This window comes from Solanum stenotomum, chromosome 7 (genome assembly GCF_019186545.1).
Source record: "Solanum stenotomum isolate F172 chromosome 7, ASM1918654v1, whole genome shotgun sequence".
Lineage (NCBI taxonomy): Eukaryota > Viridiplantae > Streptophyta > Magnoliopsida > Solanales > Solanaceae > Solanum > Solanum stenotomum.
In genome coordinates this window covers 58,527,976-58,547,184 of record NC_064288.1, presented here as the reverse complement: position 1 = coordinate 58,547,184, position 19,209 = coordinate 58,527,976, and the positions used below count along the sequence as shown (strand labels likewise).

Sequence of the window (19,209 nt, the reverse complement as noted above, 5' to 3'; positions counted from 1 at the left end):
TAACAATTCAACAAATCTTAAATTCTGATCCAATTATTTCAATAGTGCAACGAGTTCATGATAAGAACATTGATCCTGTCAAGTTTAAATCCAGGACCTGTCTAGCAAACTACACGTTACAAATAAATAAACATGACACATCCCTTTATTTTTGTGAACTTCATTACCTGGAATGCTGACTACACCAAGGCTTCAATGAGAATAATTTCAAGAGACAGACAGATAATACTTAGATCGCTAAGGAAAAACTGCAATAGACATGTTATAATTAAAAATGCAATGTACAAAGTGAAAGTTCCAAATAAATAGAAATTGAACGATAGCCAGTATCTTCATAAATAGATTACAAGAAAATGAAGTCTCTTTACACAAGCATTGGAAATAACTTACAGAAATTTACACTTCATAAATAAACGTTACACAGACGACTGCAAAAAAAATCTTTTGCAGTTTTAAAAGCAGTCAAATGCACAACTGTTACAGCATAACAAGAAGCAAAACCAAGAAAAGATAAGTTCTTAATCTTATTAAATTAGAAGACTCACAAAAGGCTCAAGAATGAACGGTAATGTCCACATTCATTTCTTCACGCATCGTTGTCATATATGATTCATTTATCTCCTCCGCATGATTGGCTTCGTTGTTAAATTTGTAAATGGCAGTACCGTTCTGAATATTTATACGGTCTTTCCTATTTCTGGAACCAAAGGCATCATTTTCATTGTTAACTTCAAGACTGTGGCGAGTTCCTCGATCATAAGCTCCCACCATCCCTTTGTCTAAACCAACTGAGTCATTGCAGCTCTTCCTTCTGCCCAACCTTGGTGATTTCGCACGAGTTGGCGGGGCCTGCAGTTCAAAGAAATAAGAATTTAGAATAAGAAGGTGGTTATATACCATAGACAGTTAGGGATATCAATATTTGGGTGAAATGTTATTTGCAGTGTGACACTCTTAAGGCCGGTTACAACTATGTAAATGTTATACTGCAGATCAAAATTTTGGTGAATGCCTCGTCTAAAATTTACATATCTATGTAAGTTTGATTACAGTGGTGTTATGTATTACCTTCTTCAATTCAGTCTTTGGTGGAGGTCCCTCATGGTAGAAGCTCGGCATTGGGCTTGCCTTAAACATCAGACTCTTTCTCAGTTGCTTTATAGCTGTTTCTTTCTCTTCCTAATAAGTGAAGGAACAAACGAAAATTATGTTATATAGTTGAAGTTTGATTGTTAAGATATTCATTTACTCGTTTTTTGTTAGTATAAGTGATAGCTGTAGCATTAATAAGATGCACCTTTGTCCTTGCCTCCCACTGAACTTTTTGGGCCTCCAATGCTTGATGTTTCTCCTCTAATTTCGAGTAAAACTGCAAAGAGGAAATCAATATAAGAACTAACCAATATTTTGACATTTTACTTTAAGAAAGTTCCTCTTTCATTGTTGTTCTAGTTGTCATTTAAAAGGGGAAAGATGAGAAGAATAACAAGGTAGAAATTGATCAAACATAGAAACAAACACAAGTTTCAGTAAGCCAGTAAATCAATAACTACCTCTTTCCTTTTCTCTATACGTTCAGATAATCGGAACACAGGGGATGACGCAACAGTGGCCCTGGATTTTCTTGCTGGTAGTGTAGCACTTCTCGTTGTGGATAAATTATCAAACAGAAACACAGCATCATAAGACAAGGGAACACGTTAGAAATAGCACAAACCTTATTAAGCTAAATCAGGGGAGAAAGTGGATACCAAGAAGTGACTGAGCATGAGTCTTCTTCATCGGAATGCTTCTTGTTATCAGGTTGTAGCGGTTTCCTAGTTGCAACTGCTGATGAGATCTAGACACAAATACAATAGCCATGAAATAAGTTATTAACAGGCAGTCGGATCCATAGAACACTAGTGTAATCGCTATGCATTAACTTCTCTGGAACAGTAACACATTTCAGAGGAGTTTTTCTATCAGCCAAGAGAGAACACAAGGGCAATATCATTTCAAAGATCAAGTGCTATTGATGGATCCTCTCCCCTTAATGATATAAGGATTCACAGATAAGGTAAAAATCTGCATCGTATACTAACCTTGTTTTGTTTCGTACTTGGGACTCGCAAATTATTGGCTTCGGGTGTCTTATAATTGACATTGTCTGCATCATTCCCAACAAGACGAGTTCCATGAGATGCACGCTTCTCAGTTGCCAAAGCAAATGGTTGAGGAACTGTACACTTTGTTTTGCAGTTTCCACCAGCAGATTTGGTTGCTGATTTCACTGAGGTTCTTGATCTCTTGTTATCATCTTTTAATTTTCGGACTTCAGAGTTGTTCTCCTTTGTAGGAGATTCAATCTCACATTTTGAGCTTTTTGTGTATTGCTCCTTGGTACTTTCAACTTCCGACAGTTTGGACATCTCAACTGATACTTCAGCTGTGCATTCCTTCACTTCATACTCCTTCGTTTCAACACTCTCTTTCAGCATATCAGTTTCTTGCTCCCCAATAATAAGCTTGGATGACTGAACATCTTGATTACTGTCAAGTATACAACTTGAATCTGGAGAAGTGCCATCACAGTAACTTATGCTACTGTTTTGCTCCTTGTCCATACAGATATCTGTAACTTCCAGCTCCATAATCTCTGAAACTATGTAAAATAAATAAGAAAGATATTCCATCAAAATAAACGGACATTTTCTCTAAGGACTATGTTATCCCGTGAAAAGTTTAAACTTGCTCATTTCTTTAAATGAGAAAAACACCCCTAAGTCACTGAATCTGAAAAGGCTTTTATCTTCTCCAGCACCATAGAGCTGCCTTGTAGTCCGACACATGTTTACCATAACACCAAATCTCACACCAGTCACTATCTCACAAAAGATCATCCAACATCTCATCAACGTCATTATGTATTTGACATGAGATGATTTAGAGTACAGCTCTTTTAACGGACATAGGATGATAAAAGAAGAGCCTTTTTTGTAATACCAAAATTAAAGATAGATTGTGCAGTTTAGGCAAAAATATGAAGATACTAATACTAAATATAATACTATAGCTGAAGAAAGGAAATTTGATACTTCAAATGATAACACCAGAACCTTTCCCCGCACTATGTTATCAAGTCCATTTACATATGCATATATCTACAAAGTCCATTTACATATATAAATATATAGTCAACTTATAAAAATAAAAACATCCAATAACAACATTTCTGGAGAGGGTAAAGTGTACGCAGACCTTACTCCTACCTTGTAAGAGAGATTGTTTCCAATAGACCCTCTACTCAAGAAAAGTGTTTTAAAAACAGGTTTAAAAAAATACAAGAGTGAAAGAAGCTCCAATGAAAATACTAAGAAAAGTGAAGTATTGACAACAAAAATAGCAAGATAACCAAAGCAAAGAAACAACACTAGTGATAAATTGAAGAATTAGATACTAGAATAATAATAATAATAATAATAATACTGAAAAGGACAGAAGAACATCCATATATACAAATATATGCAAACCTATGGCAACAGAAACCTACATAAGTTTGCAAGAGATCCAAGAATTCCAATGAGTCCAACAACTTGTGTTAGTTAAGGAGATCCCAGACACGGTGATTGGAGGAAAGATGGAATATTTTACACGCATTTCATTGCAATCGACTATCTATTTTGAAAGTTAAACGGCAAAAGCCTGTACAACAAGCAATAGATATAAGGGATACAAAAACAAGAACAATTTCTTTATACGAGGGATCTAACTAATTACCCCCTATGTTCTAAATACTTCTCATATTTCACACTAAGTTCAGTAACAGTTTAAAGTGTCTTTTGCCATTTTGATGCTAAATCATAGTTTTTGAGTATCTAAATTTGAATTTTAAAATATGACCTAATCTAGTCGAGCTCAAAAAAATGGTTAAATTTTATATTCAATAAGCGAAAAGCACCAAACAACACAGTACATATAATTGTGTCCTGTAAAACTAAACATTCAAAATTTCAGCAGCCCGATTAACTTCCATATTCACCTCTAAAATCTGAATCAAACTATCTAACTAATGGAAATAAGTCATTCCTAGACTCCAAAACAGTTCTTCTTCAATGGAATATAATTGAAAATTTTACCTCAAAACCCATTTCAAGACTTCATATTCAACTACTGCTTCCAAATGCTTACACCAACCAAAACTATAGCTAACAACAACAACAACAAACAAACAAACAAACCTAGTGTAATCCCACAGGTGAAGTGTGAGGAGGGTCGAGCGTACACAGACCTTACCCCTACTATCCCTACTATGAGAAGATAAAGAGACTGTTTTCAATAACCACCCTCGGGTAAAACCTCAGTATTTAAACCCCCAAAAAGTTTCATCTTTCAAAAACACATCCCCAAATTATCCAAAGAAACATTTTTTACAAAAGAGAGATCGTTTCCGATAGACCCTCACTATTTAGACCCCTAAAAGATTCATCATTTAATACCACATTCCCAAAACTATCCAAAAAAACAATCTTTACAAAGAACATATAATTGAGACCCTGTCCTAATGTAAGCATAGATCTAAACCAAGAATTCACATTGCATTAAAACCCAAATTCCCAAAATGCAAGACTCAATAGCAACAAATAAAAAGATCAAAACTTTACCAAGAATATATCAAAATAACACAAACCCAAGAAGTAAGAAGTACAATATGTGCAAAAAGTTTGAATTTTTTTTTTTTTTTTGTAACTGACCTTTGAGAAAGAGTCCACTTTGTTTGATTTTGTTTGTATGAAATTTGGTGTTTTTAGGCTTTATCCAGCGGGTTATGGGAGCGGTGTCTGTGTCTCTATATGTAGGTCGTCCCTGTTACTCATATATTTATATGTCTGCTGCTTCTCTATACCAAAAAAACAAAAAAAAAGGAGATAAAATAATACAGTATACCAATGTTTGGACGATCACAGTGTCCAGACCAGCTTTTATATATCTTGACTAATTTCAGGTGATATGTATTACCAACCTTCCATCAACAACATATAATAGATAACTTAGTCTATCAAAACTAGGACAGATAGAATGAATACTACCACTAATAATGATGATAATAAGACAACAAATGTTCGTTTCCTATAAATACTATATTGGGGTAAAGTGCTCGAGATATTTGGTTAACAAAGAATGAGTACTTATCACTCTATAATAATTTATGTTTCTTACATTATGCATCATTTTTATTTGTTTAGTATTTTATTAGACACGCCTCTCAAAAAGTGATAAATAAAAATTAATTTTTATTATATTACTTTTTTAGATATAATAAACTTAATATTTTGATAAATGATCATAATTAATAATAAGAGTAGATTGAAAGCAGGTAATAGTTTATCTTTTAAATTTTAAACTAATAAGTAAAAGTATGATAATTTTTAATATAATAAACAAGTAAAAATAAAAGAAGAAAATAATAAATTCCTAGTATATTAATGAAAAAAATATGAATGAAGCAAGAATTATAACATAGACTAAAATTAAATAATTTAAATAATATAAGATTCAAATGTGAACCTTTTGACCATGATATGAATATATTAGTAAAGAAAATAACACTCAACAATTGTCTCCATTCATCATAAACTATAATGCTAATTTGTTTGGATAATATAGTTTTTAAATAATATTTAAAATTAATAATGTCCTAAACTCTATGTATGTATGTATGATAATTTCAGGATTTTACTTTTAAGTTATGGAGTAATTTCATTTTTCATGACTTTAAAGAATCATTTCTTAAAATAATTAAGAAACTTTTTTAAAAATATGTACGTATTATTTTGTATGTTTGTTATTATTTGAATAAAAATATATCTTGTCGTTAGAGTACCATATATACATAAATTGACAGCAGATATATGCATTATATTTGTAACTTGCTAAAATAGACGATATATTACCATGTCGGTCATGTAGTAAAATGTGTGTTTCGTACGAAGAAAGATATTTTGAATTTTTTTAATGTTTGATTGATTAAAAAAAAAATTTAAAATATTTTTTTAGTAAAATAATTTTTTTTTTTAAAAGTAAGAAAATGATTTTTCTACTAAAAGTATAAAAACAAATTCTACTAGATTAAGGGGTCGTTTGGTAGGGAGTATTAAGAGAGATTGTCCATGTGTTATGTATGATATTATTTAGTACTATGTTTAGTAGGAAATTTGAGCTTATATATAACTAATCCATAGATTAATTACACACCCTACATGGTATTATATGATGTATTTCTATAATCTCCATTTTAATGGTATTAGTAATACATAAGATTTAATACCATGCGATTATCTATGTAAAGACAAAAGTATCCTTACAATTCTTTTAATCATTTTATTTATTTTCTTGATTTTATGTTTTATATTTGTACTAGTAAATTTATTTAAATAAATTAGCTTACAAATTTTATTATTCAGAGAGAGTTGCTTGTTGCTAAATAAATTCAATATGAATACACATCAATACAATATCTGAAATGTGAGTTATTTAACATTTACTAATTGAAAAGACAAATATATCATCAAATGACGTTTGTGATCTAATTGAATGTACTTTGTGTTGATATATATGTGATTTTCTAATTGTTTGTATTTTGAACATATTAAAACTACAACTTGCAACTTTTATATGTAAATGTAAATGGTTTATTCGATTTTGTTATTGTTTACCGTCTTTTCGGTTTTAAATGTAATTGAGCTTTCCTTTTCAAATTGAAAATTGACGTTTCGTGAGTGATCAATTTATTAAGATAAAAATTATTTCCCCACAAAAAATTCAAGTGAAAAATAACAAACATGACATCAAAATTGTTCTTCTCCTAACTAGTTAGAAGGTCATTAAAAATAATATTATCTGACAATTATCTACCTTGATCCAATTACATGAAATAGAAGATCACATAATAATTTTAGGGAAAGAAGCTTTTTGTAGAGTTTTAATCAAAACACAAGATATAGTGGAAAACAATAAACCAAACACTTGGCAAAAAATAATTCATGCAATCCTTGCATTACTAATTTCTACGTTATTAATCTTTGTACAAACGATTCCTAATTATGTCCTCCTCACTCATCCAACTCACCTCATATTCACTCTTGCTTTAAACAAAAAAAAACTAATGAAACCTAATATTTTTAAAACATAATTTCAAAAATAACACAAGTTCAATGCTGAATAATTTATCAAAGTTTTAATTCTAAATTTATCACTAATTTTACTGGTATCTCTTATTTCTCACAACTTAAATCTTAGATAATCTTGTTTGTCAAAACTTTAATACATTAGAGGAAATTACTTGATTTTTTTCGTGCCTTTTGACATTTAAAACCCTGATTTCTCGCAATTTTTAATTTTTTTTTCATTCTTTTATAATTAAACTAGCAGATAATCTCGATAAATTCAAGTAGATTAGAGAAATTTTTTTGCCTAATTTTGATGCTTTAACCATAAAAAGTTAAAAAGTCAAGATGACGTTTATGTCTCAACTAAAGAATGATTAGAGACAGAGTTGTACAAATAATTATTGCTTTGGTCCCATCTTTGATTAGTATTTGCCAACTCTTTTGATAAACCCCCTAAACCTTTTTTAAATTTTAATTCCAACCACATTTATTTTTTTATTTACTCTTAAATTTAAAATAATATTCTCCCAAATATAAAAATTGGTATAGAATTTTTGGATCTTTCCAAGATAGACTGTCACTATGTTGTTGCTATTTTTTTGAAGAATAAAAATCATTACCTAACTTGTTATTTTCCATGCATTTTCTTAAAAAAAACACTTCTCTCTCTTCATCTTTTTTCTGGGAGGGGTGTGGGGCAACAATAGGACCAATTTTATGTGCATAAAATTTGTCTTGACCCAATGCTTGTAAACCAACCAATAATTGCATTCATGAAAAAAATTCTTTGTTTTCACCTTTTTTTTCTTAATTTTGGGAGAACTCATGTATTTATAAAAGTTTTCAAGTATATATGAACAGTGGTGAAATTAAGAATATATATATAAAGCATCTTTTTTGTCAAATGCATAGAGTTTAATGGTCAAAGACATGATCGAACTATTGTTTTTTTTGTGAGTTTTATGTCTGAATTGTTTCTTTTTTGTATTTGGACTATCATTGTCTATATCTCCCTTTTCTGCTCACTCGTAGGGGTCGGGACCCCCACAAAGGGGGAGGGAGTCGACCGAACATCTCAGCCATTGACGGGAATTTCGCCTGCATCCGATCCCCAAATTGACCATGATAGTTAAAGTAGGAAAAAGAATTAATCGTTGATAATTAAGAAATGAAACTTAAAAAAATAGTTCAAGTATATTTTAAATCATTATCTTATATACATAATATTATATTTGATATTTAAAATATAATTTTTAAACGAAAGATATTCAACCGATCAATCTTCCATTTGTGTAGCTACATCACTAAGTAAGAGAGGCAAGAATGTGCATTTATGAGTAAATGGAATGTACCATTCTTTAATTCTTTTTTTTTTCCCTTCATAAATGTTGAAAATAATAAAGTTATTATATATACAGGAAACTATTATCAATTTCTTTGCATATAATCCTTAACTAACACAATATTAAAGCAAAAAATCCTAAAGCTTCTTGGAGGTTAGTTCATCTAATCTAATTCTCCACTCAAAGCAAAGTTGGCCCATGAAAATTCCAACATCTAACTAATATAATACCACAATATTATATTAAATATTTTGAACAATTAAATATTTAGAACACTTTAATCCAAGTGAAGTGGTTTGTCAAAAGCATTCAGCCTTAATTATGCTCTCTAAAGATGAATATGGTGCTATTTTTATAAAATTTATTTTTAAAAAGGCTACCTAAAATCAAAGTCATCTTACTATATATTTTACTTTAATAAATATTCCAAATCCCTTGAGGAAAAAAGTAAATTAAAAGTTGATTTGTTGGTTGAAATATGGCATGAATTATATTTTATTTAATAGTGACTTGTGACTTTTAGTGTCCCAATCATAGGAAGGTTAGGCTTAAAAGCAAATGAATGACAGGTGTACACAAATTATAATAAAATTATCTTATTCTTATTCACTAAATGACATGAGTCAACTAACTTCAAACAATAGAATAAAGTTATAATATTATTCTAGCCACCTAAAGGAATTGATAGTTTGGTTGATAATTCATATCTTTTTACAAAAAAAATAATTAAATGACGGTTGTTCAATACAATGCAATAAGTTTTCGAGAAATATTTTAGCATAATACGTAGATAGACCATTTAATTTGACCTTAACTAACATACTCTAATTTTGAAAACGCACCTCTAGACACTTCAACTCGTCTCCATTCTATCTATTGAACATTCCAACTTACAAAATGCTTATCTAGACACCTTCGAAAATTCATATGCCACGTTAGCATCGGGTGTCCACAAGACACAATAGAGACGAGTTGAGATATTTAATTGTCAGTTAAGACCAAATTAAAGCGCATATATATATATATATATATATATATATATATATATATATATTATGCCTTCTACCTAATACACTAAACTATACCTAGAAATTCATGTATATGCATACAAATATACAAAGTGGAAATGGAGGAGAAGTTGGTCAATTCATGCAAATTTTCATTTATTAGGCTACCATTTAACTTTTGTTTCTATTTTAAAAAAAACTTGTGCAAATTTAGATATTGACACTGATAATAAAATATTAGAATATTGGCTAATAATGTCTATGACATTTAAAATTGTATTATAAGATTTCTAATTTGCTTGAAAAAAAAATATTTGAGTAGTGATCTAGAAAGTTCATAAATGGTAAAAAAAATTGAAAAAAATGATCATACTAAATAATTATTGTATTCAAGAAAAGGACGACTGATGAAATTTTCAGTCTTGTAAGTCCATCCAAGTAGCTTTGACTTGTATTTATGTTGTAAAAAACAAACTACTAAGTACATACCAATAATAAATTTTAAATCCAATTAATTAAATAAGATATGGTAAAATTTCAAGCTCCTAGTATTAGTATAAAATTCACATTCTGAATCCGTATCTACAAGTTTGGATATATATCTAAAGCAATATTGTTTGCCATCCGGTCTTCGGAGTACGCATTGGAGTTTTGATTAAATCGGGATCGTGCTCTGTAGGGTCCACTCGGAAGTGACGCTCCCAACAGGATTTTCTCCGTACACAGGACTCGAATCCATAATATCTGATTAAGGGTGAAATAGTTCCACCACTGCACTACAACCCATATTGAGTTAATATTATTACAATTGATAACTACCTAATAAAATCCCTTAATTACCAAAAAAAAAAAAAAGAAAAAAAAAAAAAAAGAAGATAGCTACCTAATAATAGAATATATAAATTCCTTTAAGAAAAAAAAAGGTGTCAGTCTGAGGTCGTAGGTGCATTTGTAAGCATTTTTATATTCTAAGGAATTGTTACATTAAAAAAAAAGAATGAATATTTTCATGGAATATTGAATTATTTGCAGTACAATAATTTACATATATAGATTGGCCAAAGAAATTCGTACGAAATACTAGAGTGACGAGCTTGGTGTTTCGACACGAGTACTGTGAATAATAATCTTATCACACATTGTGTTTTATAACTTTCATGATTTATATATAATTTATAAAGTGAATACTTTATCGAATGTTTTGAACTTGCATATGAGACAAATTTTTTACTTGATGTGATACCGAAATAGTTATTCGAGATGAACTCACTTTTATAAGACATGTTTATTGATACTTGAGATATGATTACTATTATCGAAAAGGTTTAACATTTGCTTGAGAAATAGTATTTTGACATGTGTTTTCTTGAAATTTGACATAATATGATTTGATAATACTTAAATGCTCTATTCGATTTTGAAAATACTCTACTACAAGTACCAATTATTCATAATGAAAAAGTATAAATAAGAGTAGACCTTGATGGATTCCGTAGCTAACAGAGAATTTGTTAGATTTGGTGGACCTTGTAGTCATAGATTACTGATATAGTCCTTGCTAGTGGGAAGGTAATACTAGCATACCGTTATTGATATCCCTCAAGTAGGAATCTATCGATGTGAATATTCGACTCCTTTATGAGGAGTTCATTGTTATTAGTTATTTATTAAAGAAGAAGGTCACACTAATTACATGATTCATACTTGGAAACCTCTGAAATATAAGATTTGTTATGAAAGTGTTTCTCTGAGTTTTTTTCTAAATGTTCACATTGATTTTTGCTTACATGAGACAAATAAGATTGAATATTGTTATCGTTTTTGAAAGGGCATTTATTTCATTATTTTGATTATCACACTAGCATGTTTTCTGACTTGTCCCTCGTTAAAAATGGTTGTGGTTAAGTGTTATTACTCAATGAGCTATTTTTACAGAGAACTCAGGTAGCGTTGGTGATGATTTCATTAAATAGATAGTATGGATTGATTAGTGATCATCGTATTGCTTCGCATGACAAGTGATTTATCAAATTTTTATGGTTTATTTTGTTCTTTTACAACTCCTAGAGTTACTCCATTTATCAGTCCTTTTATTAGAGTCATGATTATTCCTTCGTATTGTAGTCAAGAGACTAGTTTTAAATTTCTTTCCATATTTGGAGAAGAAGTGATATTATTGCATGACGATTGAATTGTTGATGAATATTTTGTCCTGGGTTAGAGATGTTATTAGTTGTGTTATTGATTTAAGACAGTGAAAATTGAATAGGCCCAAAAACAGAGAAAGTTCTTCCCGATTTTCTATAGATTTATGTTAAGGCTTGCTTTGAGATTCTTCCCAGTTAGCACTGATCACATACTTAAATTGGATCGTGACAAAAGTGAAGCTTACTTTTATTGTACGTAAAACTGACAAATAAGTCTCATATAAAAAAAGACAAAGGATTCTTGAAAAAGGCTTATGAACTCGACACATTTTGCGGTGTTGAAGTAGCTACAATCATATATAGTCCTTATTACAATAAATTATCATGTAACCAAATCATGCAGCTACAATCAATATTTTTACAAAGTTTAGAAATCTTCAAATGTTAATTCAATTAAAAAAAATATGTTGATAAAAGAGGAGCTCACCAAGCAAAGAAATGAAATGATGAAGGAATAACTACGAAAGGTAAGAAAGGAAATCAGAAACATAATGCATGAAGTGTTGCAGGGAAATACATTCTCTTTGATATTCCCTTCAACACTTTATACAATGTGCTCGTGATTTCCTTCATCACCTTACGCAGTTATTTTTCTATCGTTTCAATCTTTTGTGTGGTAAACTCTTCTTTCGTCACCATATTTTTTTATTAAAAACTAACATTGGAAGATCCCTAAATTTTGTAGAAGTACTAATTGTAACTTCATGATTTGAAAACACCACAAGTTCATTGTGGTATGAACTATAGATGATTATAGTCATTTCAATACCATAATATGTGAAATTCATAAGTCTTTTTTCAAGAACTCTTTCTATCTTTTCTTGTATGAGACTTCCTTGTCAGTTTCACTTTCAACGAAAGCAAACTTCACTTTTTCTTTCTATTCATAACAAAAGAGAAAGATAAATGAATTTGTTTGGGAGGGGATCAAATAATTATGTTTCTGTTGCTGTGTGTTTCTTTGCCTAGGATTGACTCCTATTTATAGGAGAAATTTAGTTTTATAAATTTTAAAATAGTTTGACTTAGAGAATACTAAATTGTGTGTAGTAGCTATTTTGGCATGTAACTAAATGTGGGTATATTAGATACCAAGTTGCATATTATCATCTTGAAATATATTCCGTTTATGATTTTGATCTTGTTCTGACCAGATTTTTTGAGTCAAACTTTTTTTTGTTCTGACTAGATTTTTTGAGTCAAACTTTTCTTGTTCTGACTAGATTTTTTGAGTCAAACTTTTCTTGTTCTGACTAGATTTTTTTAGTCAAACTTTTCTTGTTCTGACTAGATTTTTTGAGTCAAACTTTTTGTATTAGGAAGATAATTTAGAGATTTGATTTGAATAAGAAGTATCTACAAAAGATGGTCATCCAATTATATTAAAACATAGCTAGTTAATCGTTTTATTCTTTATTATTATTATTATTATTATTTTTTCATTATTGAATCTTCACAAGTAATTGTAATTTGACGATTTATATGTAATGACCCGGTCGGTAATATAAGGAAAGTTTTGTGAATTTATCATTTTGTCCTCCCGTGATCGACCCCGAGTCTTCAATGTTTGAGTTTGAAAAGTTGGTTTTGAACTTTGAGTTAAAAGTTGAGATTTTGGTAAATTTTGGTTTGAAAGGCTAAGTTGTTAAGAATGTGGTTTTCGATGTCTTTTGGAGTTTCGAGTGTCGAAACGGAATTCTGTCGATTCCATCTGTCCCAAAAGGTGAAAGTTGATCCGTGAGAGTTGTTGATTTTAGATTCTATGTCTTTTAGAGGATTTGAGGTCCTAAGTTGTGAAATTATGGGATTTAAGCCTTTGGGTTCACTTTGGTCAATATTTGGGGTTCGGATGCTTGGATTGGAATTTCGAGAGTTCTGTTGGATTTGGGGGATGATTTTAGGCCAAGGTGAGGTCTTGATTTATTTTTGAGAGGTCCCGAATTTATTTTAATCTTTTTAGGTGTTGAGTTAAATTCTTGTGATTTTCACGAATGTCGGATCAAGGAGACATTGGATTTGTGTTTTTACGATTCCATTGAGTCTAGAACTGTCACGCCCCGAGCCTACACCCTGGGCGGGACCGGCACCTGGAGACCATTGCTGGCCCCAGGCGAACCCTTGGCCTGGCTTTCTTAACTCAGCGGAAACCTAACTCAACAGAATAACTCAGTGTCATGCAAAGACATAAGCAACTTAACTAATAAAAATATGGCCCAAAGGGCAACTCGAGCCTCAAAATAGAATATTTACATATATATACATATACATGGATGAGAGACTCAAAACTGACTGACTATCTATTGAAGCCTCTAATATACTGCGATGGATGTGGGGACAGACCCCGCAACATCCTAATAGAACAAAACTAAGTACACAAGATAATTGAGTCCTCCGGAATGCAAGGAGGCTCACCACAGACTCTGGAGTGCTCAGCTGGATCAACGGCGCGCAGGATGCTGATCCGGGGTACCTGTATCTGCATCATAAGACGATGCAGGCCAACTGGCATCAGTACATGGAATGTACGAATATGTGAGCTGGAAAAGCTGAACCACAACTTAAGCTTGAAAGGAGAACAGGAGATCACTTACCTTGACTCTGAACAACTCATATAAATAACTGGACTCAAAGTAAAGCAATAAGACGCCAGCCATACATAATAAGCTTGTAAAAGAATGTAAACAACTTAGATCGTTAAGGATAAAATGATAACAAACTCAGCTTTTCTTTTATAAACATAATACAACTTTTGTGGGAGGTTCTTTAACCGACAACCACCACTACGAGCCTTAGTGATGATACAACGTTTTAACTCACGTTGCCAAAGGACCATCCTATACCTTGCCATCGATATAGGACCTTACTTTTGCTTAGTGGATCCACTAGCCTAATCTTACGTGATCATCTAAAAAGGATGATACGTTAAGTCCCATGTTGGCGCATGGTTCTTATGGAGAGTTGAGTTAATATGAACTCGTGTCCCCAATTCGGTGCTCAATATTACTCCCAAAAATACTTTGGCTCATGCTTTTAAAATAACTTCTTTCTTTGATTGAGACGAGTACTCAAAACTTAGCCCAAAGGCTCTTTTGGAAAACATGGCTTCCTTCTTACTTAAATGTAAAAACATTTAGAACTTCTTTGGGAAGTACATAGTTCCCTAATAATTTTGGAGAAATGGACTCGACTCTTTACTCCTTACTTTACTTAAACTCTTTACTTTTGACTTGACTTGAAACTCTTAACTCAACTTGAAACTTGAAACGACGTTAAGACGTTCAATAACGACTCTTGAAAAGCTTTAAAGACTTGCTTAACTTCTAAGCTTGGCTCTAACTCCACTTGACTTCTAACTTCACTTGACTTGACCCTAACTTTCTTGAATTATGGATTCAAGGACTTGATTGGTATTTGGAAGGACCTCATGGTGTTTAGGAATGATTTGGGACAGCCAAACTAAAGAAAATCTTCGAACATAAATTCTGAAAACAGTGGAGTTCGCGTCCTGTCCGCGACGCGGAGAAGATTTTGTTCACAAAGGGAACAAGTCCGCGACGCGGATGTGCCCCTTGCAAGCTGTCCAACTTTCTCCTTCATGATACCAACTCTAAACTCTCTAACTTCAAGGGTTCCAGCCCCAATCACTTAGAAACATGAAATCCCTCAACATTCAATAGATTTCGACTCAAAACCCCAACCGGAAACAAGTCCCAAATCATCAAGAATCTCAACATTTCAATCAACAACAATACCAACAATAATTTCAACAACAACCACAACTAACAACTTTAACAACTTCAACCACAACAACTCACAACTTTAACAACAAAGCCAATCCTTTCTTAATGAATAAAAGGGGTTAGGGTGTGTGGGGGAAAGGATCACCCAACACTAAAAGCTCACATACCTTGATAGGGATCACCCCCGACGAAAATCCACGATGATCTTGACGGAACTTGTTGATCTCCTCAATTTTCTTCTTCTTCTTCTCCTCTTCTTCTCTTCTTCTTCTCTTCTTCACTCTCAAGCCCTAGCCTTCACTCTCTTAGAATGAAAAAAAAATGATCCAAAGATCAGCCCTATTCAACAATATAATCCCAAAAGAATTGGCTAGGGAAAAGACTAAAATGCCCTTAATGATTTCCGGACGGATTTCCTTGTCAACTGCCCAACTTTCAAAGGCCATAACTCGCTCATACGAACTCGGAATTGAGCAAACTCGGCGGCGTTGGAAAGATCGTTCCGAGGGCTATGCAACCATAACTGGAAATACTTCTAACTCATCATGACCTAGAATTTACGACTGATCAAAGATGGCCAAAAACTCACCTTTTCCATACTTAGCCAAAATTTTCCAGATTTTCAAATCCTTTCCAAAAATGAAAATTTCCAATTCTAAGCCTCTTCAATTATTTCACATTGCCGGATGTTACAAGAACGTCGAGTATAATTGAGTTGCATATGTGATTTATGTGCACGAGGTTTCAAACGAATTTTGTGGGTCCTTTCGATGATTTAAGAGTTGGTTGTATTTTTGCTGGTATCTACGGGACTCGCTTTTGCGAAGGCTAGTCGCTTAAGCGACCTTTGCTAAAGCGAGAGCCTCTGCGCTTAAGCAAGCATCACAAAAGTTAAGTAGGCTTTGCTTAAGTGAGACCCGCATTTGTCGGGGTTTAAACGAACCCTGATTGCTTTTGCGACATCAGAGAGGGTTTTGACTATCATTTTCAGGGTTTAAGCCCTATTTCCCCATTTTTTAGATTTGGGAGCTTTAGAGTGGCGATTTGGATCATATTTTTGAGGGAAATCTTTTGGGTAACGATTCTAACTCTAAATCTTCAATTACCCATTATTATTTATGGATCTATGTGTTCAAATCAGTTTTTGAAATGAGAATTTAGGGTTATCTTCAAGAATCGAAGAACTTAGTAAAATAGTAATTTTGGGGTGGTTTTGATTCCTTTTTCGAAATAGTTTTCTCTAATGAGTTCCTATAGAGTTAATGTTTTTCATATTCAAACCTCCGTGTTGAAATTGAGTTTTGAGTTGATTGACCCATTTCTCTACATAATTAATGTGGGAATTGTTGTTTCCAATGAGTTATTGTGAATACTTGATTATTATATATTGTGGAGCTTTGAGAGTGATTCAAAAGGGGAAGACTCAACTTTTGGAGTGATTATTGATTGATTTAAGGCAAGTGACTTCCTAACCCTAGTATTCTAGTAGAATTCGTGTACTTATTTCGTTGCTTGTGTGTTGGGAGTAATGGGGATAAGATGAATGGTTTAATTGTCCACTTGTTACATCTAAATGAATAAAATGGGGTTGAATTGAAAAAAGGTTATGTGATAACATGATGATGTGAATTTCTTTCTTGTGATTCTTGTTGATTGATTGATAAAATGCTTGAAAGCATGAATGTGGACTTAAATTGTATGATTTGATGTCTCTTTCATGTGGTGTGATATTGCTTGTATGCATAAATTGTGAACACCGTGATGAAATATGTGATGAATTGTTATGTCGAGGTCATTTTTGGCAAGTGTTTATAAAATCAATGGGAAATGGTTTCGGCTGGTGATATAAAGCCGATGAGAAATGGTTCGAGCTAGTGATATTGTGCCGATGGAAAATGATTTCGGAAAGAGATTGATTGTTGTGACTTGATGCATTTGATGCTTATGCGTGACTTGCTTGATAATTGAGATTTATGTACTTGTTGCGTGCGACTGAACTACTTGACTTTGAGATTAACTTAATTGATTCATTTGATTGTTGAATTGTGAAAATTGAACTATGAATATTGGGCCTTGTGAGTCGTGTATAATAGAACTGTTAGATTTGGTTGATTTCTGTGCAAGCGGTAGTTTGAGGAGGTTCGGTTGGAGTGTAAGAGGGATTTGATTTCTAGATAGTTGTTTTATTTTGTAGGCTGCTTAATGGGTACCGTGTTGTTGGTAATCACCCCTTGCTTCTACACTTGTGTAGGTTCCGAGCCCGTACCTGTGTGATCTCTTTCTCCTGAGTTCAAGGCTTGTCGAGGAATTGAAAAGGTAGCTGCTTGTCACTTCGGCGGGCCCTCTATCTTCCTCTTTCTTTTACTTTGTTCTATTACTTGTACTTATTTCTAAGTTTGCACTTAATGTATTTAGTGGCTTGTACACGCAGAGGAGAACCAATGATTTGAAGACTTCGGGTGTACTAATATTATCTTAATTTAGGCATTAACAGAACTTTTAATGGTTAAGGACCTTCGACATCCAGGGGTCACAGACTGACTATAGAATCATGTTCAATAAGTTGAACGCATTAGATGTCCGCTCTCAGGTTGGGCAGTTAGGGTCGGAGAAGGGCAATGACTCATTCTTAAAAACTAGCGTTCTTAAGACCAAAGAGTCGGGCAGAAGGGGGGGAAAGCCCTTCGTTCCTGGTTCTCCTGTAGTTGGATCCTCCGGAACCACAAGAATCCTTAGTTAGAATGAGATTCCAACTCAACACCTTTTGAGTGAGATTTCGAGAAGAGTTGCTCTTAGAGAGCACAACACGATGAAAGTTGTAAGCTGTGTTCGGGGAGAGGGAGGGGGGGGGGGGTTATTGTCTATTGTTGGCCTATGGTAGAATCAGTTGGCCTCTATGTATTATCTAGTTCATTATAAAAAGGGGGAAAAAACTCAAATATGCCATCAAAATTTGAGAAAAGGCTCATCTATGCCATCTGTCAAAAGTTTGGCTCATTTATTCCATTTTCGTTTGAGAAAATATTCATCCATGCCATTATTTGTTAACTGAAAATAGTTCCAATTTTACAAAATCATTTTTTACACATGCTCAATTATGATTTGATCACGTCATCAATTAAATTATTTTTATAAAAAAGGGAAATGCCTCAAATATGTCATCGAACTTTGAGAAATACTCATCCATGCCATTATTTGTTAACTGAAATTAATTTTATTTTGCAAATCATATTTTACATGTTCAATTATGATTCGGCCGCACCATTAATTAAATCATTTTTAAAAAAGGAATATGACTCAAATATGCCATTAAACTCTGAGAAAAGGCTCATCTATGCCATTTCATTTCAGAGGCGAAGCCGAGATTAAGAGTTTGGGGTTCTAAATTTCGTTAATAACTGTCAATCAATTTTGTTAGAGGTTCAAAAATTAATAGACAGATATATTTAATTAATTTTCTAGTACAAATATAAGGTCTACAGAAAAGCTACATGATTCGTCCAAACCCATGAGACCCCACCTAGCTCCACTTTTGTTTCAGTTGACAACTAATAGCTTAGATGAGCCTTTTCTCAAACAAACATGGCATGGATGAACCAAACTTTTGACGGTCGACACAAATGAACCTTTTCTCCAAGTCCGAATGACATATTTGAGTCTTGTTCCTTATAAAAATAATAATTTTATTTGATACTATTGATATTTTTTAGAATTTATGGTATAAGTCATTTTCATGTTTCTCCAAAAAATAAAATGTTTCCATA

At 32.4% G+C, this 19,209-nt stretch overlaps 1 protein-coding gene across 2 annotated transcripts; it reads right to left on the bottom strand.

The window, feature by feature from the left end:
• Positions 1–302: 302 nt before the first annotated feature.
• Positions 303–4,893, bottom strand: LOC125871333 (protein WVD2-like 3). 2 transcript variants are annotated; one of them, XM_049551920.1, is made up of 7 exons: positions 4,734–4,893; positions 2,085–2,638; positions 1,752–1,840; positions 1,554–1,641; positions 1,298–1,369; positions 1,069–1,179; positions 303–849 (listed from the first exon to the last, which is right to left on the bottom strand). In XM_049551920.1, exons 2-7 carry the CDS (start codon positions 2,631–2,633, stop codon positions 553–555), a joined length of 1,206 nt encoding a protein of 401 aa, XP_049407877.1. In that variant the 5' UTR covers positions 2,634–2,638; positions 4,734–4,893; the 3' UTR covers positions 303–552. The 2 variants fall into 2 exon arrangements, with proteins under 2 accessions (XP_049407877.1, XP_049407876.1); XM_049551919.1 differs by having other exon boundaries at positions 2,085–2,644; positions 4,734–4,881.
• Positions 4,894–19,209: the final 14,316 nt, after the last annotated feature.

Bases quoted from the DNA above. Each gene is read 5' to 3' on its own strand.
- LOC125871333 (XM_049551920.1), bottom strand. From the start codon at position 2,633: ATGGAGCTGGAAGTTACAGATATCTGTATGGACAAGGAGCAAAACAGT. The intron at 1,180-1,297 runs GTGCATCTTATT...TTCACTTATTAG, and splicing joins AGTGGGAGGCAAGGACAAAG to GAAGAGAAAGAAACAGCTAT. The intron at 850-1,068 runs GTAATACATAAC...TTTGAACTGCAG, and splicing joins CAAAGACTGAATTGAAGAAG to GCCCCGCCAACTCGTGCGAA.